At 35.9% G+C, this 27146-nt stretch overlaps 1 protein-coding gene across 9 annotated transcripts in view; it reads left to right on the top strand.

Moving 5' to 3' along the window:
- UBR3 (ubiquitin protein ligase E3 component n-recognin 3) overlaps positions 1–27146 on the top strand; it is a 248075-nt gene that overhangs the window by 30516 nt on the left and 190413 nt on the right. For 6 of the 9 annotated variants that reach the window (XM_074399495.1, XM_074399500.1, XM_074399498.1 and 3 more), the window contains exons 2-6: positions 6820–6959; positions 11068–11226; positions 12120–12263; positions 13176–13225; positions 23705–23771. In XM_074399495.1, coding sequence (XP_074255596.1) covers positions 6820–6959; positions 11068–11226; positions 12120–12263; positions 13176–13225; positions 23705–23771 — 560 coding nt within the window. Of the gene's footprint in view, positions 1–6819; positions 6960–11067; positions 11227–12119; positions 12264–13175; positions 13226–23704; positions 23772–27146 lie in introns of those variants that run through there. The other 3 variants (XM_074399504.1, XM_074399496.1, XM_074399503.1) reach the window with 2 other exon arrangements.

Here is a 27146-nt window from a genome sequence, read left to right as displayed (position 1 = left end):
CTGAAGGGTGCTGCTCGATCTTCTGGCCACTGCAAGAGCACACTGAATAAAAGAGGGAAGGGATTTTTATCCCTAATGCAGTCAGTACCTGCTTCTGTGTCTGGTCCCCATTGGCTGGGGTCCGATTGCACAATCTAAGCTGATCCGGATTGGCTACTTCAAATGGAGCAGGGGTAGGGGTTACAGCTTCAGGAAGAGCTGTTTCAGAACAAAGGGTGCCAAATAAGGAACAGTCGTAGGTTATATAGTTTACAGATTGGGAATAGATGGAAGGTTGTTAACTAGGGGCAAGGAGGCTTTGAAAATAGAGGACAAATAGAACTTTCGAAGAGGAACTCACTGTTTCCAGCACAGCTCTCAATTCTTTTATTGCATCCTTCAATTTAGTGTATGTTTTTCTGTTCTTCTCTGCTGTCTTTCCTTTCTTCCACTTTCTCTTCTTCACATTTATACTTACAGGCTTCTTAATTAAGTTATCTTAGGTAACAACTAGCTTTCTAATCTGTCACACAGGCCAGGTTCTCCTTTACAAAAGCTTTTATGGGCTGGGCACAGGGGCTCATGCCTGTAATTTTAGCACTTTGGGAAGCTGAGTCCAGTGGATCACCTGAGGTCAGGAGTTCAAGACCAGCCTGGCCAACATGGAGCAACCCCATCTCTACTAAAAATACAAAAAATTAGATGGGTGTGGTGGTGCGTGCCTGTAGTCCCAGCTACTTGGGAGGCTGAGGCAGGAGAATCACTTGAACCTGGGAGGCAGAGGTTGCAGTGAGCTGAGATCATACCACTGTACTCCTCCAGTCTGGGCAACCAAGTGAGACTATGTCTCAAAAAAAAAAGAAAAAAGCTTTTATGGAAATAATAGCTTTTAAAAGTGTACTTGATTTTATTTAGATATTGAGATATTGTGTGTCCCAGCTGGAAGAAGTTGTTTTTTTTTTGTTTTTTTGTTTTTGTTCGTTTTTGGAGTTGGGAGTCTTGCTCTGTCATTCAGGCTGGAGTGCAGTGGTGAGATCTCAGCTCTCTGCAACCTCTGCCTCCTGGATTCAAGCAATTCTTTCACCTCAGCCTCCTGAATAGCTGGGATTACAGGTGTATGCTTTTGTGTTTTTAGTAGAAACAGGGTTTTACTATGTTGGCCAGACTGGTCTTGAACTCCTGATCTCAAGTAACTCGCCCACTGTGGCCTCCCAGAGTGCTGGGATTACAGGTGTGAGTGACTGCACCTAGCTTGAAGGAAGTTCTTAAAATCATTTTTTTTATTTTAAATCAAGGTTTGAACCTTAAGGTGTAATGCTTCCTAACTTTTATCATCATAATGGCAGATGTGAAAAATGCTATTTGGTTGGGATACAGAGGCAACTTAAAAGGTTGCTGAGGCTCTGCCTGTGTGTCTGCCTTGAGGACCAAGGAAAATCCATCTCTCTGCACTGTAATCTGCTGACCTAACAATTAAAAGCCCTATCTTTAGGGTAGATACACTTCAGCAGAGTGTGAACATGCTAACTTTTATTTTGCATTTGTGTATACTTTTTCTTAAGAGTTGTAACTTTTGTTAGATTCTAAAAAGGGTCCTTGAGGCAAACAAAGGATACTGATGATGTTTTAAATTGTGGTACTAAACCAAATGTGTGGTATAATGTATTTTTTGCTTTTGGTTTAAATTTTTCCTTTTGATTGTAAAGTTATACATATGTTAGTTACATAAAATTCCAACATTATAGGTAAAATTAACATAGAAAGTAAAAGTGTACCATATCATACTCTCAGTTAATTTCTACAAAGTTTGGGTATATATTTCTGAAAATATTTTTCTTTTTATTTATATTAACATTTATTTTGCCTTCTCCAATATTATATTTATAGAAGTGATTAATTGTACTGCTATACAATTCATTTCTCAATTTATCTTAGATATAATTATACTTTAGTGCTTTTTGGTCTACCTCATTTTTTAAAAAATTATTTTGTGTATCTGCCATAGTTTGGTTTACTTTTCTTCTATGATTAAATGCATGCATTTTAAAACTTTTTAATATTATAAATGATGGTATAGTGAACATCTTTGTAAGCATATTTAGGAGTATTTCTGTATAATAAATTTGTGGAAATAGAAATGGTAAGCTAGTGTTACGAACATTCAAAATTTTGATAGTTATGGTCAAATGCTACCAAAAATTCTACCTGTTACTCTTCCATCTGTGCAACAAAAATTTCTGAACATGCTTTCCGTGAATTAGTAAAGTTAATTTTTCCTGATCTGCAAGATGAAAAACTGTTTTTACATTATGAAAATTTCCAAACATATGCAAAGGTAGATACAACAGGACGTTGAACCTTCCTGTGCTAGTCACGCAGACTCAATATTTTAAAAGATTTCAGCCACATTTGCTTCAACTGCTCTTTTTTCCCTTTTGCTGACGTATTTTAAAGCAACTCCCCCAAATCATGTCATTTCACCCTGACATGTTTCAGTATTCATCTTTAAAGATTAGGGTTTTTTTTTCTTTTTAAGATTTTTAGTTTTTTAGTATAGGAAATTTAAAACATATAAAAGCAGTCAGCACAATGAACTTAAATAGTATGGTCTTTTGTTAGGAAAAAAAATCCTTGGTATTATTTTTGACTGAAAGACAAATTTAACCTTCTTTTAAATGAATTCCTTAAACATCAGAAGGGAGTACTTTATTGACTTTAATATTGATACATATTCTGTTTAATGAACATAACATAATGAAACCTCATGTATCTCTTAGTTTGAACAAGTAGCAATTCAGAGCTGCTCTTGGTGTACTCCCATCTACTTCCCTTTATCTCACCAGATTATTTTGAAGCCGGTTGCATATATTAGAACATTTCATCTATAAATCCCTGCCTCTGTCTAAAAGACAGGGAATTTACTTTTTAAAATTTTTATTTAAGGCAAGTCTCACTCTGTTATCCATGCTGGAGTGCAGTGCCGCACTATCTCGGCTCACTACAATCTCCACCTCCTGAGTTCAAGTGATTCTCTTATCTCAGCCTCCTGAGTAACTGGGATTATAGGTGCACACCACCACACTTGGCTAAGTTTTGTGTTTTTAGTAGAAACAGGGCTTTGCCATGTTGGCCAGTCTGGTCTTGAACTCCTGATTCAAGTGATCTGCCTGGCTTGGCCTCCCAAAGTACTGAGATGATAGGTGTGAGCCACTGCACCGGGCCAGGAATTCACCTTTTAGTGATAATCACAGTGCTGTTATTGTCACAAATAATTCTTATAACATCAAATAATCATGAACATTTTCTTATATAACCTCAACATCATCACACTAGTAAAATCAGCTGTAATGAATTAGTATCCAGTTTATAATCAGCTTTCCCCAGAAAGAAATTTCCTTTTTGAAAGGATAAAAAGTACTTTTCAAAAATTCCTTTCAGAGTTGGTTTATTAGAACTAGTTTACATATTGCATTTGGTTCTCTCAAACCTCTTTTAACCTAGAGTAGCCCTGGTACCCCTTTATTCCCCTCTGTCACTGACAGGTTACAGAAACTGGGTCAGTTGTCTTGTATAATCCCTCACATTCTACGTTTGTCCATTTGCTTTTTTGTGGTGTCATTTAACGTGTTCCTTTATCTCCCATGCTTCTTGTACATGGAGGTTAGCTCTGGAGACATGGTGTCATTCAAGTTCAGTTTGTTTGATAAAAACATTTCATAAGTCATGTTGTGTGCTTCACTCACATCATAGTTTCTTTCTTTTCTTTTTTTTTTTTAAACTTCTAGTGATACTAAGATTGATAGTATTTTTTTTTTTTTTTTAAACACAGAGCCTCCCTCTGTCACCTGGGCTGGAGTGCAGTGGCATGATCTCAGCTCACTGCAACCTCTGCCTTCTGGGTTTAAGCAATTCTCCTGCCTCAGCCTTCTGAGTAGCTAGGACTACAGGTGTATGCCACCATACCTGGTTAATTGTTTTGTATTTTTTTAGTAGGGATGAGGTTTCACCATGTTAGCCAGGCTGGTCTCGAACTCCTGATCTCAAGTAACCTGCCCACCTCAGCCTCCCAAGGTGCTGGGATTAAGGCCTGAGCCACTGTACCTGGCAGATTGATAAGGATGTAATAGTCAGATCTTTTTCTTATATAACTACAATATTATTATCACATGTAATAAAATTAACTGTAATGAACTGTAAGTAACTGTAATGAAAACCTAATGGCTTCATTGCATGGGTCAGTTATTTCACTGGATATCACAAAATGGTTTCTACAGTTACTCATTTTTTGTTTTAATAAAATTCATTGCTTTGATTATTAGAGAAAACTGGAGCGTCTTTTCATTTGTTTATTTGCTATTTGGTACTTGCATTGTGAATTGTTCATGACCTTGCTTGATTTTTCTACTGAACTGTTTCATTTTTCTTATCCATTTTTGAGAGTTTGTAATCATAGATGTTAATCTTTTATCTCTTTTATATATTGTAAATATTTTTTCCAGTTATTGTCTTCTATGTAGAAGCTTTTGATTTGCATAGTCAGGTTTTTTTCTTACTTTTGTGGCTTTTGGTTTTAAGTCTTAACTTAGGCTTTTTATGTTCTGAGATAATATAGGAAAATAGTTAATTTTCTTCCAGGCTCCACCTTACATTTGATTTTTAATGTATATGGAATATATTTTGTATATAGTATGAGATAGGAATCAAATTTGCTTCCTGCACTTAAATAATAATAAATTTTGTTCTAAAGTAGTTTATTAAGTCTCTTCCCCACCATATTGAATTGAGATGTCACATGTATCTCAAATTTATATATACTTTTTCTGAACTTTATTGTTGTTCATTTAAAATTATTTATTTAACTTTTCTTTGGTAGACTGTGTCTTGGTGTGTCGCCTAGTCCGGTTTTGAATTCCTGGCCTCAAGTGATCCTTCAGCCTTGGCCTCCCAATGTGCTGGGATTACAGGCATGAGCCACCATGCCCAGGCCATTGCGGTCCATTGATGTTAGCACATTACCAGATAATTTTAATTAAAATAGTTTTATACTGTGCTTTAAGATCCAGTACATTATTAATCTTTTATCTTCAGGCTTTTTTAGTAGGATTTTTCACACATTTGCTCTTCTTTTTGAACTTTAGAATTAGTTTGTGATTAATTCCATTGGGATGTAAATCTAATGGCATTAAGTTTGGGGGAAAACTGTCTTTTGTTTTTAGTATTTTTTCGAGACAGAGTCTCACTCTGTTACCCAGGCTGGAGTGCAGTGGTGTGATCTTGGCTCACTGCAACCTCCACCTTCCGAGTTCAAGCGATTCTCCTGCCTCAACCTCCTGAGTAGCTGGGACTACAGACGTATGCCACTACATCTGGCTAATTTTTGTATTTTTGGTAGAGATGGGATTTTGCCACATTGGCCAGGCTGGTCTTGAACTCCTGACTTCAGATGATCCACTGGCCTCAGCTTCACAAAGTGCTGGGATTGTAGGTGTGAGCCACTGTACGTGACTGAAACTGTCTTTTAAAAAAATATAGAATTGATTTTTCCATTTAGGAGTGTAGTTTTTCTCTATTTATCCAGCTCTTTTGTATTTTACAGCTTAAATAGATTCTCTTCCCTTCTACTTATTTCTAGGCATTTTACATGTTTAATGTGGTAATTATGTGATTGGTCACAGAATAACTTACTTGTGATTATTTGGATGTTGACTATAGAATAGTTTTCTTCAGGGTGGGCCACAGTGGCTCATGCCTGTAATCCCAGCACTTTGGGAGGTCAAGGCTGGAGGATCACTTGAGGCCAGGAGTTCAACATCAGCCTTGGCAGTGTAGCAAGACCCTGTCTCTACAAAAAGTAAAAATAAAAAAGCCAGGCATAGGGGCACGTGCCTGAGGCTGAGGTGGGAGGATTGTTTGAGCCGAGGACTTCCAGGATGCATGTGGGTGAAAAAGCAAGACCCTGTCTTTAAGGAAAAAAAACAAACAAACAATAGTTCACTTCATTTTTGCTCAAGCATGCCAGTCATACTTGAAAATGAATATAGGCTGGGCGCAGTGGCTCATGACTGTAATCCCAGCACTTTGAGGGGCTGAGGCATGTAGATCACCTGAGGTCAGGAGTTTGAGACCAGCCTGGCCAACCAACATTGTGAAACCCCACCTCTACTAAAAATTTAAAAAATTAGCTGGCATAGTGGTGCACACCTATAGTCCCAGCTACTTGGGAGGCTGACGGAGGGAAAATCGCTTGATCCTGGGCAAAGGTTACAGTGAACTGAGATCCTGCCACTGCACTCCAGCCTGGGCGACAGACCAAGACTCCTTCTCAAAAAAAAAAAGAAAAAAGAAAGAAAGAAAAGTGAATATAAACAAGATTAGAAGGAGTGAATACACTTAAGTGTATACACTTTAAAAATAAACTTCAAGTTTTTATGTCACTTACCTATTCATTAATACAATAAGTTAGAAATTGTGAGGAAAAATATAAATTCTTTGGAAGTGATCAATAATGTTCTTAATGGTTTAAAAGAGTGGAAGTCATAAAGAGGTACCTGAAAGTAATAAATGTCAGTTAACAAATGTGCCATCTAATGAGATTTTTCTTTTTGTGTTCTATTTGGAATTTTACTATTAATTTTATTGTCTTTTCTTGGGAAAAATCTACCTGAGTGCCTTTTTTAATATAAAGACTGATTAAAATTATATTCTTTTAACTTGGTAACTTAAAAATCATAAAGGAGGATTATATTGGCCTATATTCTATTTATGAGTATTGTAAACAGAAATAATATGTTTTTGGATGATTATACATTACTGTTAATTTTTTTCTTTTTCATATTACAGGTTTTGCAAAAGGCATCAAATTAAATCAAGTTCAAATATTCCCTGTGTCCCTAAAGACTTACTGATGATGTCTGAATTTGTTCTTCCAAGATTTATTTTTTGTCTTATTCAGTACTTAAGAGAAGGCTATAATGAACCAGGTATGTTTTAGTCTACTTCTTGTTAGTACTCTTTTTAAATTCTAAATTTACAAAGTTTTAGCATTAATAATGAGGTGAATTTTTTCAGATATCTTTTTTTGCTTAACATTTAAAAAGAGGTGACTATAAACTACAGAATGAATAGAAACATGCTAAAAATAATTTATATAACCTTATGGATATGTTGTAGTAGACGTAGTTTGGTGCTTTCTGCTTCTGGGGTCATAAACATTTTTGGTAAAACTTACTTGATTTTGCAGATGAGGAAGTAACCATTTTGTGGGGTTAAAGTGACTTTATTTGCAATATTAGGATAAAGCAGAATTGAGAACTGGAAATGTTTGGATTCAACTTAGATTTTAGAAGATAAAATGCTTTTTCAACATTTTTTTTAAGGGGTCTGTATTATATTTTTATTCTCCATATATATTATATAATGACTTATGATGGGTCAGATTGCTCACTTTCAGATTACTGGTAGAATATATGTGTGTGCAATCATCATGTTAGTATTTAAAAGAGAATTAAATTACAGATGTACTTCTTAACTTTTAAGATTTAATCACAATCTTGATAAATATAGTTCATTTAGTTAAATATTTGGATTTAGGTATCTATTAAAGTTCTCAGTCTGGTGTTGTGAATTGCAGATATTCATTAGTAGTATGAATCAAATTTATTAACTTTTTGTTATGTCTTTTACCTTTCTAATGATACCTGCATTTCTATTCTAGAAGAGACTACATTTTGCATTAATTTAAGAGGTTTAAAACTATTTAGTACTATAAATAACTTTATATTCATTTTGAAACTGTGGCACACATTTTCATCTTCTGTTGCTATCCTTAAAGTGTAGAGGAATGTTATATAATGTCCTCATTTCTTAAACTATCTTATCTTTATTGTGAGGAAACCATTATACTTCCTTATTTGTACATTTTAAGCAAAATCATACAATTGTTTGTTAAGTACTTCTACTTAACAAGTAGAATATATATCTACTTGAATATATATATATATCTCAGAGTATATATCTTATAAGATATAAGAAAAATAAGCTGGGCATGGCGGTTCATACCTGTAATCCCAGCACTTTGAGGGGCTGCGGCAGGAGGATTGCTTGAAGACAGGAGCTTAAGACCACCTGGGCAACATAGAGATCCTGTCTTTACAAACATTTTTATACTTGATCTTGGCCAAAAGGCCAAGAAGCGATTACAAACACTTTTAAAAGATAGCTGGGTGTGGTGGTAGCATGTGTCTGTAGTTCTAGCCACTTGGGAGGCTGAGGTGGGAGGATTCCTTGAGCTCAGAAGTTCAAGGCTGCCGTGAGCTATGATTACGTCACTGCACTCCAGTCTGGGTGATAGAATGAGACCTTGTGTCAAAAAAAAAAAAAAAAAAAAAAAAAAAAAAAAGAAAAATATTATTTTGATTTGGTTCCAGATTACTGTCTCTTTGGAATTAAGGAACCAGTTACTAGCTGGGTTATTGAAATTGCTTTCTGCATTATTTCTCACATACTAGTTAGCAGACCTTTTGGGAATTTACATTTTGTATTATAGGCGTTCTATTTTAGAAACAGAAATTATTTATTATGAGAACCTTAATGCTTATCATTAGTTTAATCAAAGAATACTTCACACTAAAGTGTATGTTATATATGTATGTCTATGTATATTTGAGATGGAGCTTTGCTCTTGTTGCCCAGGCTGGAGTGCAGTGGCGCAATCTCAGCTCACTACAACCTCCGCCTCCCGGGTTCAAGTGCTTCTCCTGCCTCAGCCTCCTGAGTAGTTGGAATTACAGGCATCCACTACCACTCCTGGCTAATTTTTGGTATTTTTAGTAGAGATGGGATTTTACCATGTTGGCCAGACTGGTCTCAAACGCCTGATCTCAGTTGATCTACCCACCTTGGCCTCCCAGAGTGCTGGGATTGCAGGCGTGAACCACCGTGCCTGGCCTGTATATTTTTATTGTTATTGTGGTTAACATTACAGTTATAAAAGGTAGACAACATAAGTACATAGCTTTATAATTATATTATGATCTGAAAACATGAAGGAAAGAATGGAAACAGTTTTTATCTAAAGATGAACTGCATGAATGTAGGTTCATGAAAGTTTCTTCCTTATATTATTACTCTGTTCAGCATTAATTGCTGTCTATGCAAAAAAAAAAAATTCTGCATTTTTGTATAGAGATTACTGTTTAAAATTAAAGAGTTTACGGTAACCTAATCCAAGGCAATGAAAGCTCTAAGATCTTGTGGTTTCTCAATTTCTTTCAATTCTGTTTCTCATTCACCCTATAATCCTTAAACTTGTCTTAGAGCTTGTGTCAGAGCCCTCGAAAACCAAGAGCAAACATTAATTAAACATCTACTATGTTACTATGTAAGTCACTGAGGAGAATATAAAGTTGAATAATAAATAGCATTAGCTTTACTCTGAGAAAATAGGGTTTGAGATTCTGAATATATGTTGAATGAAATGGACATCCGCTTTCCTGGACACACAGGTTCTCCATCACCTCTTTTATAGGTATGGTTTTGTTCATTTGTTTGTTTTGGTTTTAAAAGCAATTATGGTTAAGCTATAAATCTCTTTATTCATTTCTTTCCTTTTAGACCTTGGCTTCTGTAAAATATCTCTATTCTTTTCATCTTTAATACTCTTTTTTAGTTGTCCAAGCTGCTTTTCTTTCTCTCCAGCTCTATTTGCCTGTTTTTTAAGTTTTTAGTTTTTAATAATACTATTCATGTTTATGAAAAGTTATCTTTTAGTTGCTTTGCCCTTCAGCTAACGTGAATCTGTATTTTTGGAATATTATAGGGGATGGGTTATTTACTTTTATTTTTATTTATTTTTTGAGACCGAGTCTCGCTCTGTTGCCAGGCTGGAGTGCAGTGGGGCGATCTTGGCTCATTGCAACCTCTGCCTCCCGGGTTCAAGTGATTTTCCTGCCTCAGCCTCCCAAGTAGCTGGGATTACAGGCGTGCACCACCACGCCTGGCTAATTTTTGTATTTTTAATAGGGATGGGGTTTCACCATGTTGGCCCGGATGGTCTTGAACTCCTGACCTTGTGATCCACCTGCCTTGGCCTCCCAAAGTGCTGGGATTATCCACTGCTCCCGGCACGTTATTTGTTATGCAGGTTTAAATTTGACATAATTTTGTCCTAATATTCTTTTTTTTTTTGAGATGGAGTTTCACTTTTGTTACCCAGGCTGGAGTGCAATGGTGTGATCTCGGCTCACTGCAACCTCCGCGTCCTGGGTTCAGGCAATTCTCCTGCCTCAGCCTCCTGAGTAGCTGGGATTACAGGCACGTGCCACCATGCCCAGATAATGTTTTGTATTTTCAGTAGAGATGGGGTTTCACCATGTTGACCAGGATGGTCTTGATCTCTTGGCCTTGTGATCCACCCACCTCGGCCTCCCAAAGTGCTGGGATTACAGGCTTGAGCCACCGTGCCTGGCCTGTCCTAATATTCTTATACTACTCTGAATATATTTGAATTCTCTCTTGTTTTATTCTAGGATGTGATCTAAACTTTTTCTTAAATATTATCTCTTTCTGAAACAATCTTATGGTAACATTTATATATGTGGAAGTATAGGGCCCACAGATCAAATGCTGCTTTTTGTTTTGTTCGTTTTGTTTTGAGACAGGGTATCACTCTGTCACCCAGGCTGGAGTACAGTGGCATAATCTCAGTAAACTGCAACCTTCACTTCTAGGCTTAAGCCATTCTTCCGCCTCAGACTCTGAGTAGTTGGGACTACAGATGCATGCCACCACATCTGGCTAATTTTTTGTATTCAAATGCTTCTTATACAAATTAAGTGCTTCATACCTTAGGAGGCCATTTCTGTTTTTTGATCTTTTTTCCAAAGGACTGAGTTCCTGAGCAAGTCTACCCTTGCTTGGGTAGGTGCTGGGTAGATACCAATTTTCTAAACAGAGTTCTTGCGTTGACTTTTTTAAATTATAAAATACTGTAAGCCACTGTAATTTTGAAAGAATAAATACTGTTATTTTTAGTAAGATATTTTAAAGAAAATCATCCTTACTTGATTTTTTTTTCTTTTTTACTTTTAGCAGCTGATGGACCATCAGAAAAGGACCTTAACAAAGTCCTTCAGCTTTTGGAACCTCAAATTTCCTTTTTAGAAGACCTAACTAAAATGGGAGGAGCAATGCGGTCTGTTCTTACTCAGGTTTTGACAAACCAGCAAAATTACAAAGATCTAACTTCTGGTAAGTAAAATGTTAGAAGAAGTTTATAGTTTACATATATTATTATAATGATAAGAAATTGCGTATTTCAGAACTTAAAAAAGGTAAATTGTAGATTTTTCATAGAATGCTAAAGCTGGAAGTTATTAAAAGAACTCTTGTTTTATGGATGAGGAAACTGAGCCCTAGAAAAATGAAATGAACTATTTAAACCTCACAATTAATTTATGTTGGAGTTGGTACTAGAACCCAGGTCTCCTAACTTTTGTTGTGACGTAATTATGCTGTACCTCTTTAAACACTCGATCTTAGCCAGAAGGCTGAGAAGTGATCCCCTTTCTTTAAACAGTAACAACTATAATGTCTGTGTTTTCACTTTTGATATTCTAGGTTTTTGGGTTGTATGAGATTTTCTAATAATACACAGTTTAAGTTATAAAACTTAGAATTGTTGAATGGTATATTGTTATACAAAACATTCAAAAGCCTTTCCCAAGCACTCTGCTTTGGATAACTTCATGGTTGATATTATGAGAGCACAGACTGTCAAGCCAAATGGTGCATTCTGCTACATAATTATCATCTACCATATTAACTCTCTGCCTGTCTTTTGTGTAATTTTCAGGTTCCTTGAAAGCTAAGATCATGTCTTATTAATCTTTGTGTCCCACATTCCCTTGGATATTTTAGATGCTAAACTACTTTGTAGATTTCATTATTTGGTATAAACATGCTGTATATTCTGGTGATAAACATAAGCACCAAAATGTTATCTGAAGCTATCTTACATTATTAATTCTAGGGTTCCCCCTCCATTAGATTATTTACCTGTTTATAGATATTAGTTAATGAAAAGACCATACTGAGATTTTGAATGGAATATTTTTTTCTGATTTGAAGTTTGTTTTAATTAGGTCTTGGGGAAAATGCTTGTGCAAAGAAAAGTCATGAAAAGTACCTTATAGCTTTGAAGAGCTCCGGACTTACATATCCTGAGGATAAGCTTGTATATGGTGTGCAGGAGCCATCTGCTGGTACTAGTTCTCTGGCAGTTCAAGGTTTGTCTAAATATTAAATTTGAACAGTAGTAACTTTTCTGTATTTAAACCAAAAAACCCTCTCAAACTTTACTCATTATTGGAAAAATTTATTTTGAGCTAAAACAGTATTATTCTTTGTAAGAAAAGTAGCAATTGTAGTAAAAATTCAGAGCCAAAAAAGAATTGATTGCCAAAGAAGAGATGCATTTTTCTTACATGGAATTTGATTAGCTTATTAAAGTTTTGTTTCTAGCTCATGGAAAATGTATAGTTGTTATTCAAGAGTAGCCCATAACTTTACTACCTCAGTATTTTAGTAAACTGGGGTTTAAAACTAAAAAGAAAGAGATCCTTCTGAAACACCATTTGTAATTACTGTATTAAATCTGAGTTTTCACTGGAGATTTCCTGTTGAAGTATAAACCTATTAGGTCCAAACTTATTTAAGATAAATGTTGGATGCTGGGCCCAGCGGCTCTTGCCTGTAATCTCAGCAATTTGGGAGGCCAAGGTAGGCGGACCACCTGAGACTGGAAGTTTGAGACCAGCGTGGCTAACATGGTGAAAACCCCGTCTTTACTAAAATACAAAAATTAGCTGGGCATGGTGGCAGGCACCTGTAAGCCCAGCTACTTGGGAGGCTGAGGCAGGAGAATCACTTGAACCCTAGAGATGGAGGTTGCAGTGAGCTGAGATTGTGCACTGCACTGCAGCCTTGGTGACAGAGCAAGACTCTGTCTCAGAAAAAAAAAAAAAAAAAAAAAAAAAAAAAAAAGATAAGTGTTGGACCTCGCCAAGAAGATAACCATTAGAATGGTGTCCTAAGGTAATGAAATTTAGCTTTTTGATATTTGTATTTCTCAAAATAATTTGAAAGTAAAGCAATATGTAGCAACTATGAAGGACAACTATTTTTCTTCTCCTCCAAAGGTTTTGTAGGCGCAACAGGAACTTTGGGACAAGTAGATTCTTCAGATGAGGTGAGACTTAAAGTTCAAACTTTTTAAAAAGTCTAATTTTATAAGTTTTAGAACTATATAGATTTATAGATATTATGTAGTTTAAGTTCTTCATTCTGTAGACAAGGACACTGAAACCCAGAATGGCTTCTGGGAAGCCTAGATCACACTATTACGTCGTGACAGAACAAGGTCTATATTTTTGAAAATTCTGCTAAATTAAGAATAATTTATTAAAATATTATGAAATGTAACCATTTTTCTAATCTCATAATGAAGTTACAGTTTACATGTCAGGGATTTTTTTTTTTTAAATCTATATACTGGGAAAAAGACCACTAATTTGATATTTCAATTTTTGTAGTGTTTATGAATAATAAATCTTATATTTCTATATTTTATTAGTGCATAATTTATAAGAGAAAAATTGCTATTATATTTGCTTATAATCTTGTTGCTTATAAAATTTAAATTTTATATTTCTAATACATTTAATTATTAAAATCTAAAAAATAAAATTATATTTAAACATATATGTCCTTTTTCTTTTGGAAATTTATTTTGAGTTGATAATATAAAGTGAACTAAGCAAAATATGCTTTTTCTGTTATGGAAGTCTTGTAATTGATTTAACACTTTAAAATCTAAATTTTTTAGTAGTTTTTCCCCTCCATTAAGGCTTTCACAAAATGTTACATTTTGTGGCGTCTCATTTTGGACAATTTTCAAGAATTTTCATCAGTTTGGAGAGGCAGTTTATTATGCTGTTTAGGAGTTTGACTCCGGAATTAGACTGCCTGCATTTGAATTCTGGCTCCTTTACCTATTAGTAGTGTGACGTTTGGCAACTGTCTTAACTTCTTCATATCTAAATTTCCTTATCTGTGAAATGGAAATAATAGTGCTTGTTTCATGAGAATATTCTGAGGATTGAATGAGTTGATACATGTAAGCACATAGAGCCCTGGTGCCCAGAATATTGTAGACACTATTATGTGTGTTAAAGAAATAAAATAGAGGGCCGGGCTCGGTGGCTCAAGCCTGTAATCCCAGCACTTTGGGAGGCCGAGGCGGGTGGATCATGAGGTCAAGAGATCGAGACCAGCCTGGTCAACATGGTGAAACCCCGTCTCTACTAAAAATACAAAAAATTAGCTGGGCATGGTGGCGTGTGCGTGTAATCCCAGCTACTTAGGAGGCTGAGGCAGGAGAATTGCCTGAGCCCAGGAGGCGGAGGTTGCGCTGAGCCGAGATCGCGCCATTGCACTCCAGCCTGGGTAACAAGAGCGAAACTCCGTCTCAAAAAAAAAAAAAAAAAAAAAAGAAATAAAATAGAGTCATTAAAAAAGCTTATGTAAATGATTAGCTTACAAATTTTGCTTTTGTTTTGCAACAAAATAGTAACTTCTGAGCATCGTATTGCTATAATGACAAATGGGAAAAGCTTGCTGATATTTAAAATAGACTTTCAAAACCATGTGAACATTATTTATTATTTTAACTAAACTGTAATAATTCCATTTTGAAGATGGGGAGGGGAATGGTAGGAGTAAGAATGCTAATTCGTCATATGCCATAGAAGGAAGTAATTGATAATACACATGTAGTTTTAAACTGTTTATTCTGCTTTAAGGGCATTTTGTAGGGAGGTGGAATGGCCTATCAAAAGGCGAGTCTCAGAAGATTAGGAGTTGAATATGAATGAGTGAATGAATGGGTACTTCTTTAGCAAAAGCCACCTGGGCAGGAGGAGTCTTATATCTGTAACCAGTAGAAACTTTAGACAACCATACCGTAATGAAATGGTGTGGTCATTGTTCAGAGCACTTTATTAAAATAATTTAGGCTGGGAGAGTTGGCTCACGCCTGTAATCCAGCACTTTGGGAGGCCTAGGTGGGCGGATCACGAGGTCAGGAGCTTCAGACCAGCCTGGCTAACATGGTGAAACCCCGTCTCTATTGAAAATACAAAAATTAGGGCACAGTGGCTCACGCCTGTAATCCCAGCACTTTGGGAGGCCGAGGTGGGCAGATCACGAGGTCAGGAGTTCAAGACCAGACTGGCCAACATGGTAAAACCCCATCTCTACTAAAAAATATATACAAAAATTAGCTGGGCATGGTGGCTCGTGCCTGTAATCCCAGCTACTTGGGAAACTGAGGCAGAAGAGTTGCTTGAACTGGGACCTGGGAGGCGGAGGTTTCAGTGAGCAAGATCCTGCCACTGTACTCGAGCCTGGGCTACAGAGTGAGACTCCATCTCAAAAAAAGAAAAAAAAATACAAAAATTAGCTGGGTATGGTGGCACATGCATGTAATTTCAGCTACTTGGGAGGCTGAGGCACGATATTCACTTGAACCTGGAACGTGGACGTTGCAGACCTGAGATTGCATCATTGCACTTCAGCCTGGGTGACAGAGTAAGACTCCATCTCAAAAAAAAAAAAAAAAAAAATGAAAAGTAATAGAAAAGTCATGTGATATAACAAAAACAAAATGGAAATTAGTGTCAGGCAATTCAAGGATTATAAAAATTATGAATACTTTCGCTAAAAGGGACCATATAATTCACTTTGTCTTTCTTATTTGTGAATGAAAAATCTGAATTCCAGAGAATTAACTGATTCACTAAGGCTGGTAAATGCCCTTTAGTTAATGGTGGAATTGACACTGCTTACTAGTTGTTCTGTCTGCTAGTCTAAGTGTTCTTTCTATAAAGTGGATAAACCATGATTGTCATTACTATTGCTATGCAGCAAATTTGCCCAAAGCTTTATGTCTTAAAATTACCATTTCGTTTTGCTCACAATTTTATGACTTAGGAACGTGGGAAAGGCATCCAGACAGTTCTCACTTTAGGTTAATATGTGGTTGCAGTTCGTTGTTGGCTGCAGCTGTCATCAGAGGGCTTCAAACTGAGATGGAGATCTAAGATGGCTCACTCACAGGGCTGATAGTTGCTGCTGGCTGTCCACTGGGAACTCAGCTGGCTGTTGATCAGTATGACCACATGTGGTTTCTCCAGCATGGTGGTCTCAAGTTGGACATCTTACATAGTGACTCACTTCTCCCAGGCCAGCAGCCCAAGAGTAGAAGCTGTAGAGCCTTTTCTGAGCTAGCCTTGGAAGTTACATAGTGTCACTTCACTTCATCCTTTTTAGTTGTAAATGAGTTGCTAAAATATGCCCAGATTCAGTGGGAGGTGATATGGATCCCACCTCTTGATGGGAAGAATGTCAGAGAATTTGTAAACATGTTTTAAAACTTCCACAACCAGGATATGACATTAGCCATTCTTTTCCCTGGATTCAGTTGATATCTAATAATAGTGGGTAGTGATAATAGCTAAATAATGTACCAATAATTTATTATAAACTTTCTATTTTAGTGGCACTACCTTTTGAGAAAAACTACAATTGATAATGTAATGCCTCTTTAGCCAGTAATGGCTGTTACAGAGTTTTAATGAAAATCAAAGCTTTCCTTAAGTGTAATAGTTACTATTGTACATCAAGAGACTAAAAGCTGATATGTAGATTGTAAGATATTTTATTTTATTGTCTTTATTTATTTTGAGACAGTCTTACTCTGTTGCCCAGGCTGGAGTGCATGTTGCCCAGGCTGGAGTGCAGTGGGGTGATCTCGGCTCACTGAACCCCCACCTCCTGGGTTCAAGTGATTCTCTTGTCTCAGCCTCCCAAGTAGCTGAGATTACAGGTGCACACCACTGCGCCCAGCTAATTTTTGTATTTTTAGTAGCGTTGGGGTTCTGCCATGTTGGCAAGGCTGGTCTTGAACTCCTGATCTCAGGTGATTCACCCACTTTGGCCTCCCAAAATGCTGAGATTACAGTTGTGAGCCACTGCGCCTGGCCTGTAAGATATTTTAGAGAGTTGACTTTTATCTTTGTGAAGCAAAAGAAAATATACTAAAATTTTACTTCTATTCATTGTAGGTTAAAGAACAAAGTATATATTTGAATTTAATTAATAACGAGGCCATAAAACTACTGTGACTCTTCTGTTAGTCTCGTGTTGAGGTTGTATATTCTGTTTTAATCTGGTTTGTTTTTTTATTTATTAATGGAAAACATTATTTTATTAGGTCTAATAGCCTACAAGGAATAAAAATTCCATTGGGGCTAGGTATCATAAGCAAGAGTTTGTGTGATTTATTTGGAGAGAAATATAAGATCAACTCTTTTAAAAATAAATGTGATTATTAAAGTTTGCTTTTACTTTTGTTCTTCTCAAAGTATTTTTTAACATATATTAAAATTGTCAAAATGTAAGAATATAGAATAGGTTAAGGTGAAAATAGATGAAGGGATAGGATAGATGGAAAGAGGATGATATGTTAAGAGTACTCAGATACAGATGTTCTTGAACAAATAAATATTTTATGCCATTTAAATATTTCATTAAGGATATTAATGCTGTGTTGCATTTTATTTGCAACTGTAGGCACAAATGACATACTTGTTTTAGTATTTATATTTGAATTTAGTGAAGAGTTAGATATGATTTCAGGATTAGAGTTTCTACACCATTACCTTATAGGCCCATGGGATTATTAAGCAAACCCTTTACATAATTATATTCTTGTAAGGTAAGATATTATATATAAAGGAAGATAGGATGAGAATAAGAGGGCAATAACATTTTAATTATTACTATAGAGAATGAATTGTAACAGTTAAAAGATGTTTGAAGTTAGAAGTTAGAGTTGGAAGAAACTCTAGATGTAATCCGGTTCAACCACTTCCTATTTAAAAAATGGACCAGGTGCAGTGGCTTGCGCCTGTAATCCCAGCACTTTGGGAGACTGAGGCCGGTGTATCACCTGAGGTTGGGAGTTTGAGACCAGCCTGACCAACATGGAGAAACCCTGTCTCTACTAAAAATACAAAAGTAGCTGGGTATGGTGGTGCATGCCTGTAATCCCAGCTACTCAGTAAGCTGAGGCAGGAGAATTGCTTGAACCTGGGAGGTGGAGGTTCCAGTGAACTGAGATCATGCCATTGCACTCCAGCCTGGGCAAAAAGAGCAAAACTCAGTCTCAAAACAAACAAAAAAATGAAACAGATTTGAAACTGTAGCAACAGCAAGAGTTTTATTTGCAGAAAGTTTTATTTGAATGATACATGTATTATGTCTTTTTAATTTTATTCATGCAAGTTGTATCGATATTTGTCCCAGCTGTCCCTAGAGTAACAGAACATTATGTACTCAGCAGTGCTATTTATACACTTGACATTCTTCATACTGCTTGTACTTACTCTTTTTTTTTGTGTGTAGCTCATATGAAGTAGGAGTGGAAAATGTTGTTTGTGTTGTATGGAACCCCCCCAAAATTAAGAGCACACTTTATGAAATATTTTAAGATTTAAGTTCATGTTTATTCTTTTTTTGTTTAAATTTATAACCATCAGATAATTCAATTCAAACTAAAATTATCTCTGATATTACAAGTAAATGGGTTGAGTTAGAGAGTTTCTCAGGGAATAGTATCTTTTAGATGAAAATAACTTTTCAAGGAAAGATTATATTCACTGTGGCTGTAATCATAAGCAGTGCCCATTTATCTGTATGCAGTGGCCAGATCTTTAATCTCTGTGACTGTGAAGTACCTAGCTGTTAATATAAAATGAAATCATTTAAGACACTTTTCTACTATGAAGCTATGAAAATATGAATTTTCATTGTGGGAAAATTGAAAAATAGAAAAAGGTATAAAAAAGAAAGCATAAGGTGGGTGCAATGGCTCACACCTGTAATCCCAGCACTTTGGGAGGCTGAGGCGGGCGGATCACCGGAGATTGGGAGTTCGAGACCAGTCTGGCCAACATGGTGAAACCCTGCCTCTACTGAAAATACAAAAATTAGCTGGGCGTTTTGGCAGGTGCCTGTAATCCCAGCTATTCAAGAGGCTGAGGTGGGAGAATCACTTGAACCCGGGAGGCAGAGATTACATTGAGCCGACATTGGGCCACTGCATTCCAGCCTGGGTGACAGAAGAATAGTCTGTCTCAAAACAGATAGACAAAACAAAAAGAAAACATTTACATTCAACCCTACCATCCAAAGATTATTACTGTTTGTAAATTTTGCTTGTTTACTTTTGTCTTTTTTCTGTGTACTCTTACATAATTGAGAAGTAATCACTTTTCAAAATAAAATAAGTTACTGTGTAGATATGCTTTGAATATCTTTTCCTTATTCAGGACACAATCGAAGTGAATCATTTGGATTATTATTTCCCAAAGTAATAGCAAAATTAGGACAACTGAAATAAAAAATTAGAGATACTTTTCATAAATGAATAGGTAAAAGAAAAAAAGTTAATTTTACTTTTGGAGGCATAAGGTTTAATTTTAATTTGGTATCATAAAATACATTAATAGTGAGGGTGGGGTGGAGAATCACATGAACTGTTGATGGGCAAGGTTTTAGAAATATTTCATGTATTTCTTTTCCAATGCAGGAACTGATTTTACAACATTCCTGGTAGTTGGTAAGCCTCTCCATAAATACTTCCAATTGTAGGAAGCTTACCTAGTTTATGAGGCAACTTATTCCTTTGATAGCTTTAATTTTTAAATTCTTCTCAATCTTGTGTTAAATATTGTAACGTTCACTTATTTCTTGTTTTGCTCTCTAAAAAGATTTTTATTTCCATATGACACTGTTTTAAATATTTACCTTTAGATATCAATATTCTCTGTTGTGCATAGTTCTTTCTTTTAATCTGTCTGGTAAAACTCATTCCCTTTTAAAATCTATGTTCTGATTCAGTGCACAGTGATGGGACATCTTTTGATAAGCATGCTGTGTCTTCATTAAAGCCTAGAGCTTTTTGTTATTTTTTTTTTAGCAGCTACCTAAATTGTTGGCAGGAGCCACAAAGGTAAAATAAATGCCCAGCATTTTCCTCTGGGCTCTACCTTACAGCTGACAAGTTAGAGTTCCCTTCTGGTGGTGTACTTGTGAAGTTGACTTAAAGCAAACAGTCTGATTATAGGGGCTTACACATTTCATTCTAGTCTTTTAAGATCTTTGGATTTTATTTTTATAAGGTGACATATTAAATATTCCTTCTGGCCCTGTGTGTTCTGTATTAATATTCTTTGCGTGTTGTTGTAACGAACTGTGAATTTACCTGACTTCTTTTTATGAAGCTCACATTGTTTTCATCTTTCTAGAAAATCCATCAAAAAAAAAAAGAAAGGTTAATTTGGGTTGAGAAACCATCTATAGATTTTGTAGATTGGGAGTTTGAATCTCTTTTTCTTGGATTTTGTTGTCTCATGTGTTCTTGTTTCTTTTCCAAAATGATTTGGACCTATGTCCATATTTTGTGCCTGAAACACATGCAGCAGTGGTGCCTACTTCCCTGTTCAGGGACTATTTAAGGCCTGAAAAGTATTCCTGAGGGCTGCGTAAATGCTCTCTGGGTTGGAATTGTATTTGATTTATTTCCTCTTGTCAGTTGGACTGTCATCTTCTCTTAGGGTCCTATACTGCTTCCTCAGGGACAAATGAACCTCAGCTCCACGTCTTGAATTTGGAGGGATGGGAAATTGTGGTTATGAGAGCTGTTGGTTTTCATTTTCCTTAATGCCTGAATTCCCTACTCTTGAGAGTAATTCATGTTTGTTTACAGTATTGTACTTTCTAAAAATAAAAATACAGGACTTATGACTGATAATATAGTTATTGTTGGAGCAAGTAGTATTGGAAATCAGACTTGTATTTTAAAAAGATGTTTATTAACTTAAAACTACAATCCATATTTATTGTTGAATAAATAGAAAATAAATAATAAGAAAAAGATAATATTACCTAAATCTCAATCACTTAGTGGTGACTCACTGTAAACATTTGACATTCTTTATTTTTAAAAATTTTTTCTTATTTTTCATCTGTGTTATGACTTTAAAACATTTGACATTCTAACAGATTTTATGTATGATATGTTTTAATGGTTTCATGCTGTCTATACTCCTGTATAACTTGTCATTTTTTAATGACAGTTTTGAACATCTATGAAAAGGAATATACTAACAGATTTTATGTGTGAATATTATCAATACTTAAATGATTTCATACTGCATATGCTATTTTAGATAGCATGCTTTTCTCATTTATAATAATAGTTTTTGAATATCCGTGTGGTCACAATGAATATAGAGCTCCGGAATTGCTTTTCTTTATATGATATGGGTGTGCTATTATTTATTTACCTAATCATCTTTTATTGGAAACCAAAGACTTTTTTTTTTTTTTTTTTTTTTTTTTACCATTATAAATAACATTGTGATGAATAGGTATGCATATAGTCCCTATTGACTTGTCTGATTAATTCTTTGTGTTAAATTCCTAGAACTGGAATTCCATTCTAAAGATTGCCATATTGCCATTCAGGGAAATTGTACTACTGTATATTCTCACCATTGGTATTATATAAGAGTGCCCATTTTCCCAGCAGCTCAGATGCAGATAATCTCCCTTCCTAGCTGTATTTGATATCTATTGTGATGTTAAGGCCAACTCAGTGGTCCACGTTTTCAGACTTCTGTCTTTTGCCTTTGCTTATGCTATATTCTCTTCTTGGCATGACTTTCCCCTCCTTTGCTTTGCAAATTCTACCTGTACTTTAAGTGTATAAAGCCAGGACATTTATAAAACTTCATATTGCCATGAACATCCTTGATCAAGGATATTCTTTTCATAGGAAGTTTATGTTTGAAATTATGAAATAATCCTAACCTGGGACATAACATGTTTTTCCAAGTTTGCCTTTTCTCTCAGGTGTTGGAGAGCCAGCTTCATAAATGGTTATTAGCTGAAATCTCAAATTTCTGATCCCTCTGGGCCCTGTATGCTTATATTCCTGAGTCTGTTTTCTGTCTTTTAAGGCTTCATATTTAATTCTGGTGAATTTCTCCAGCGGCAAGCTGAGAGTGGCTGAAGAGGAGGAGCTTGTAGTTTGACTGTCAGATCTGTTGCCAGGTGGATGGCCAGAAAGGCCTGGCAAAGGTGAAGATTAACAGAGAGGACATATTGAAGTGCCCCGTAAATGCTGAATGACCGAAGTGGTAGCTCTAGAAAACCCCAGAGAATGGCTGAGGATTGATACTGAACTTGAAGGAAACCTGAAGTTAAAGCTATTAGATTTGGGCCAAGGAAGTAGCACCAGTAAATAGAGTTATAGCATAAAACTGAGGCTACTTTTCTGCTTTAGAGATTGGTTGGCTGCTAACTGATAAAAGTATCTTGGAATACACAGATATTAAATACTGTAGTTAAGTATCTTTATACTACAGTTCTAACCTGCCACCAGCACCATTGTTAGCACAACTGACTATATGCCAAATACTATCAAACCTGTTTATAAATATTAGTTGGCTCATATGTGTTTGGAAAATAGGGAAAATACGTCAGTATAATATAATGTGGCAGTTGTTGATTCATATGTAACATTCCCTGGTTTAGGAGAGCTGGTATAGTGAGGTAGAATCATAACCTTTAGCTGGAGAGGAAAAAACTCTACTGCAAAGACAGCAGGAGCCTTTTTAGCACTATACTAAGAAAATCCGAAATGAGCACCTACACCTAGGGCTTCCTCCCCAAGAGGTGCACCACTGCTTTTACCTTGGCTTTACAAGAGGCGGTTTCCTTTCTTTGCTCCTCTTCCCTGTGCATTGTTGTGGCTGGCTGGCTTTCTTACCCTGTTATACAGTGTTAACATGCTCTGATACACCCTTAAACCACCACAAGATGTTTACCTGGGCATGCAAATGATCTCTCTGGGTACCAATTATTGATGTTGTTACTTCTCTGATTATAAACTTGAAAAGGTTGTAAGTATCCACCCCTTGCCCCCTCCCCACCCTGACATCAAGCATTATTTTTAGTGCAAGGTTTTTCTAGAATGTGTATAGTACCTTGAGCAGAAATGTCTGTATTTCCTTTTTGGATTTTTTTCTAAGCATATTTCAATTTGTTTTTATTATTTTTAAGTGTCAACTCCAACTTCTAATATGTTGTGCTTATTTTTCAAAATTTGATTTCCTCAACTTGTTTTGTCTTAGACTCCTCAAATCCTTTTCTCTATTCGTTGTTAATCTTTTCCCCTTCTCTCCTACCTTCCTGTAATAATCTCTCCCATTCCACCCTTTAGCTTCTTTGTGCATTTGGTGTTAATTTATAAGGTTAGGAAAATTTTTGTCTTGGCATTTTGGGGTGTTTAAGAGTCTTCCATTAGGAGCAGAGATTATATTTACGAGCTCTTGTGTTTTAATATGAGGGATATTTCACTATATTTTTAAGTCAAAATTAACAGCACTGACAGCTATATTTTATAGCAAATACGTGGATGTTGATTAGTAGTATGTAAGCATGCATATATTGTGTGTTTAATGTGATTTGTAAACATATTTATAAAGTATATAAATTTATGAATGTGACTGTGTATAATGCTAATTTTATTTTCCTTCAGGATGATCAGGATGGTAGTCAAGGTCTGGGCAAGAGAAAGAGGGTAAAACTAAGCAGTGGTACCAAAGGTATTTTTATTGTTTTTTTTTTTTCCCTTGAATAAAATGCTTCTAAAAAATGCCTGACCACTAAGAATACTTGATGGGCTAGCAGTATTGACATCAAAGCTGTTTGAAGGGAGACTTACATTATTGGATTTATCTAATAAGTCTTGGAGAAAGTATTGTTAAGGGATGACTGTTGGGTTTTGTTCATTATTTTCATCATAAAATATACATTATCATATTTGAGTCCCCTCCCATAAGGAATTGTTTTTCACTGATTGATTTGGCTTCAATTTGTGTGAATTTGTAATTTGGCCTAGTTCCTTTTATAATTTGGGGTATGCAATTTCTAGAGTGAAAAAGACAAGGGAGACATGGTGAGAGACAGAGACAGACGACACACACACACATACACACACACACACACACACACAATGGGAATGAACAAATAGTACTTAACACATAATAAAGGCTCAGTAGGGACTCACATGTTTACTCAAAGGAGAAAGTAGTATAGGTATGCTTTATAGTGAGGGACTAGATTAGTAATAATAATGAATAATATTTATTGAACCTTTTATATGTCTTAGATGTAGTACTGAACACCTCACATGCATTTTTTCATTTAATTCTCAAAGTAACCATATAAAGCAGGTTTTATTGTTATTACCATTATATGAATGAGGAAATGGTGGCATGTTAGAGGTTATGGCTAATGATAGGTAGATCCTTAATTCATATCCCAGAGCCTAAGCTTTTAACTACAGTGTTTACTTGACTGTCACTAAAAGCTTTTCTAGAATACTTGTGATTAGTTGACAAGTCTGTGCTTTGGATTTTTGCCAGGGATTTCCATATCTTAACATGTGGTCTGTTTAGAAAATCTCCAGAGGCTAAAATGTTATTTTGATGAAAAGAAAATTCTTACTTCTGCTGTTAGGTGTATCTTGCAAAATAGCTAGGACTGCCTAGAAAGGTGGAACATGCAGGTACTTTGAGTTGCAGGTTCCTTTTCTAAGTCTCAGTTATTACGCTGCTGCATTTAACTTGGGGGTTGCTAGGAAAAAGTATGGAATTTGATCTGCAGTCCAGGATGCACACATACACACGTTTTTCTGGCTCAGCAGAGAACTTGTACCTCTGAAGGAAATTAGGAACCCATATGACCATCTGGTTCCTTAACTTACCGAATCTCAAACTGAGTCCTTGTGATACATCTGAGTTGGAAATTGTTAGGCACATAGTTGAGTTTAAGCTTTAGGGATGCCCAGAAAATACCTGTTGTGGTATAGGAGGTCATTGTTTTCCTTCGGCCTGGTCACATTCTGACTGAAGATATTTTTTGTATGGACTTAAGTTGAAGTGTTTTTTTGTTAATTTGTTTTTAAATACCGGAACTTTTTTCACACGTGGTTTTGGATTGAGCGCCTTCTCTTTTTTCCTTTAGTGGTAAGAAATAGTACAGAGATTTAAGACTTCATCAGTTATCATTATCAGTTTAAGTATGTACATGGAAGGAATGGCTTTGTGAATTAGAACCCAAGGTATTTTCAAAAACTGACCTTATTTTGAAGATAATCTGAAGCTTAGCGAATGGTTCAATTTTTGTAACAATTTTGTTCAGCAGCTTTAAAGTGCACTGAAAATACGTAATGGCAAGGAAGAGGCCAGACCCTATGCTAACCTCATCACTGCCTGTTCTCTAAACTTACATTTTAAGGGTGAAGAAACTGAGTCCTCGATCGCTTTAACTGCATGTCCAAGATTCCAAGATTATTGAGCTAGTGAGTGGCAGAACTTGAACTCTGCTATCTTTTTATTTTTTTGAGACAGAGTCTCACTCTCTTCCTCAGGCTGGAGTGCAGCAGTGTGATCTTGGTGTACTGCAACCTCCGCCTCCCGGGCTCAAGCAGTTCTTTGCCTCAGTCTCCCAAGTAGCTGGGGTTATAGGTGCCTGCTACCACACCTGGCTAATTTCTGTGTTTTTAGTAGAGACAGGGTTTCACCATCTTGGCCAGGCTGGTCTTGAACTCCTGACCTCGTGATCCACCCTCCTTGGCCTCCCAAACTGCTGGCATTACAGGTGTGAGCCACCACGCCTGGCCAAACTCTGCTCTCTTAATTAAAACCTTTGCTTTAGTCATGCATTTACACTGCATCGTGATTCTTCAGAAATCTCTTTTTACAGTTTGACTTAAGGTAGTTTACACATTTTTTAAAGTCATGTCAAGATTTAAAGATATATAGTCAAACATAACTAATTAGCATTTCTAATTACATTTCCATAATATTACATGTAAAGTATGTAACATATGCTTTAAAATCTTGGGAGACTGACATCACCTATTTTAAGAACAACAATGAAGACATTGCTGGAGTTTTGTTTTGTTTTGTTTTTGTCTGCAGATTAAAAAATTGAATTCTGTATAACTGCAACTATTCTCATTTTAGCAGAAGCCACAGCTTTCCTGGTATATTCAGGTTGTTTTATTGATTTAAAACATCGTTAATGTATATTTTCTTTTAAGTGCTTGACTAATAATAATTATGATGGCTTCAGGCTTTTCATTTGGCTAGTGCAAGCTTGCAGTCATAACTATGAATTCTATGATTAATAGTACTAGTTTTGTTCAGCTTTGTGAGTAATTAAGAAGCACTTACCAATGAGGGTTTTTATTTTGGTAGTCTGTGAATTATCAGTCATGTTGTGTTAAGTGAATTGTGAGAATTAAATTAGGTACAGCAGTGTGCTGTGGATTGTAACTTATTTTTTTCAGGACAGGGTCTCACTATATTACTCAGGCTGGGATGCAGTGGCATGATCTTGGCTCACTGCAACCTCTGCCTCCTGGGTTCACGTGATTCTCCTGCCTCAGCCTTCTGAGTAGTTGGGACTACAGGTGCATGCCACCACACCTGGCTAATTTTCTATTTTTTTTTTGAGACGAAATTTTACCATGTTGCCTAGGCTGGTCTCAAACTCTTGAGCTCAAGCCATCTGCCCACCTCAGCCTCCCAAAGTGCTAGGATTATAGGCATGAGCCACTGTGTCAAGCCTGTATTACAATTTTTAGTTATAAATCTTAAATTCTTGCTACCTGATTCTCTTGGGCCTGTTTTTATTATTTTTTTGTCTTTGAATCTGTCAGTGAGTCTTTTGACTGTATTTTACCTCATTTCTTGCAATCTTTGTTTCTTTCTGTTTTAAGATCATTGTCATGCCCTGGAGGTGATCTGTTTCAGGAGGGATAGGCTTCTGTTTTATAAGTAGAAAATTCTGAATTTTGAAATAACTTAATTTCTAATAATAAATGTAGTCTGGGCAACCTAGCAAGATCTTGTTTTTACAAAAAATAAGAAATAAATTAGCAGGGTGTGCAAGACCACACCCTGCTAATT

The sequence above is a fragment of the Saimiri boliviensis genome, chromosome 5 (genome assembly GCF_048565385.1).
Source record: "Saimiri boliviensis isolate mSaiBol1 chromosome 5, mSaiBol1.pri, whole genome shotgun sequence".
NCBI lineage: Eukaryota > Metazoa > Chordata > Mammalia > Primates > Cebidae > Saimiri > Saimiri boliviensis.
This window is presented reverse-complemented; position numbering and strand designations above follow the sequence as displayed.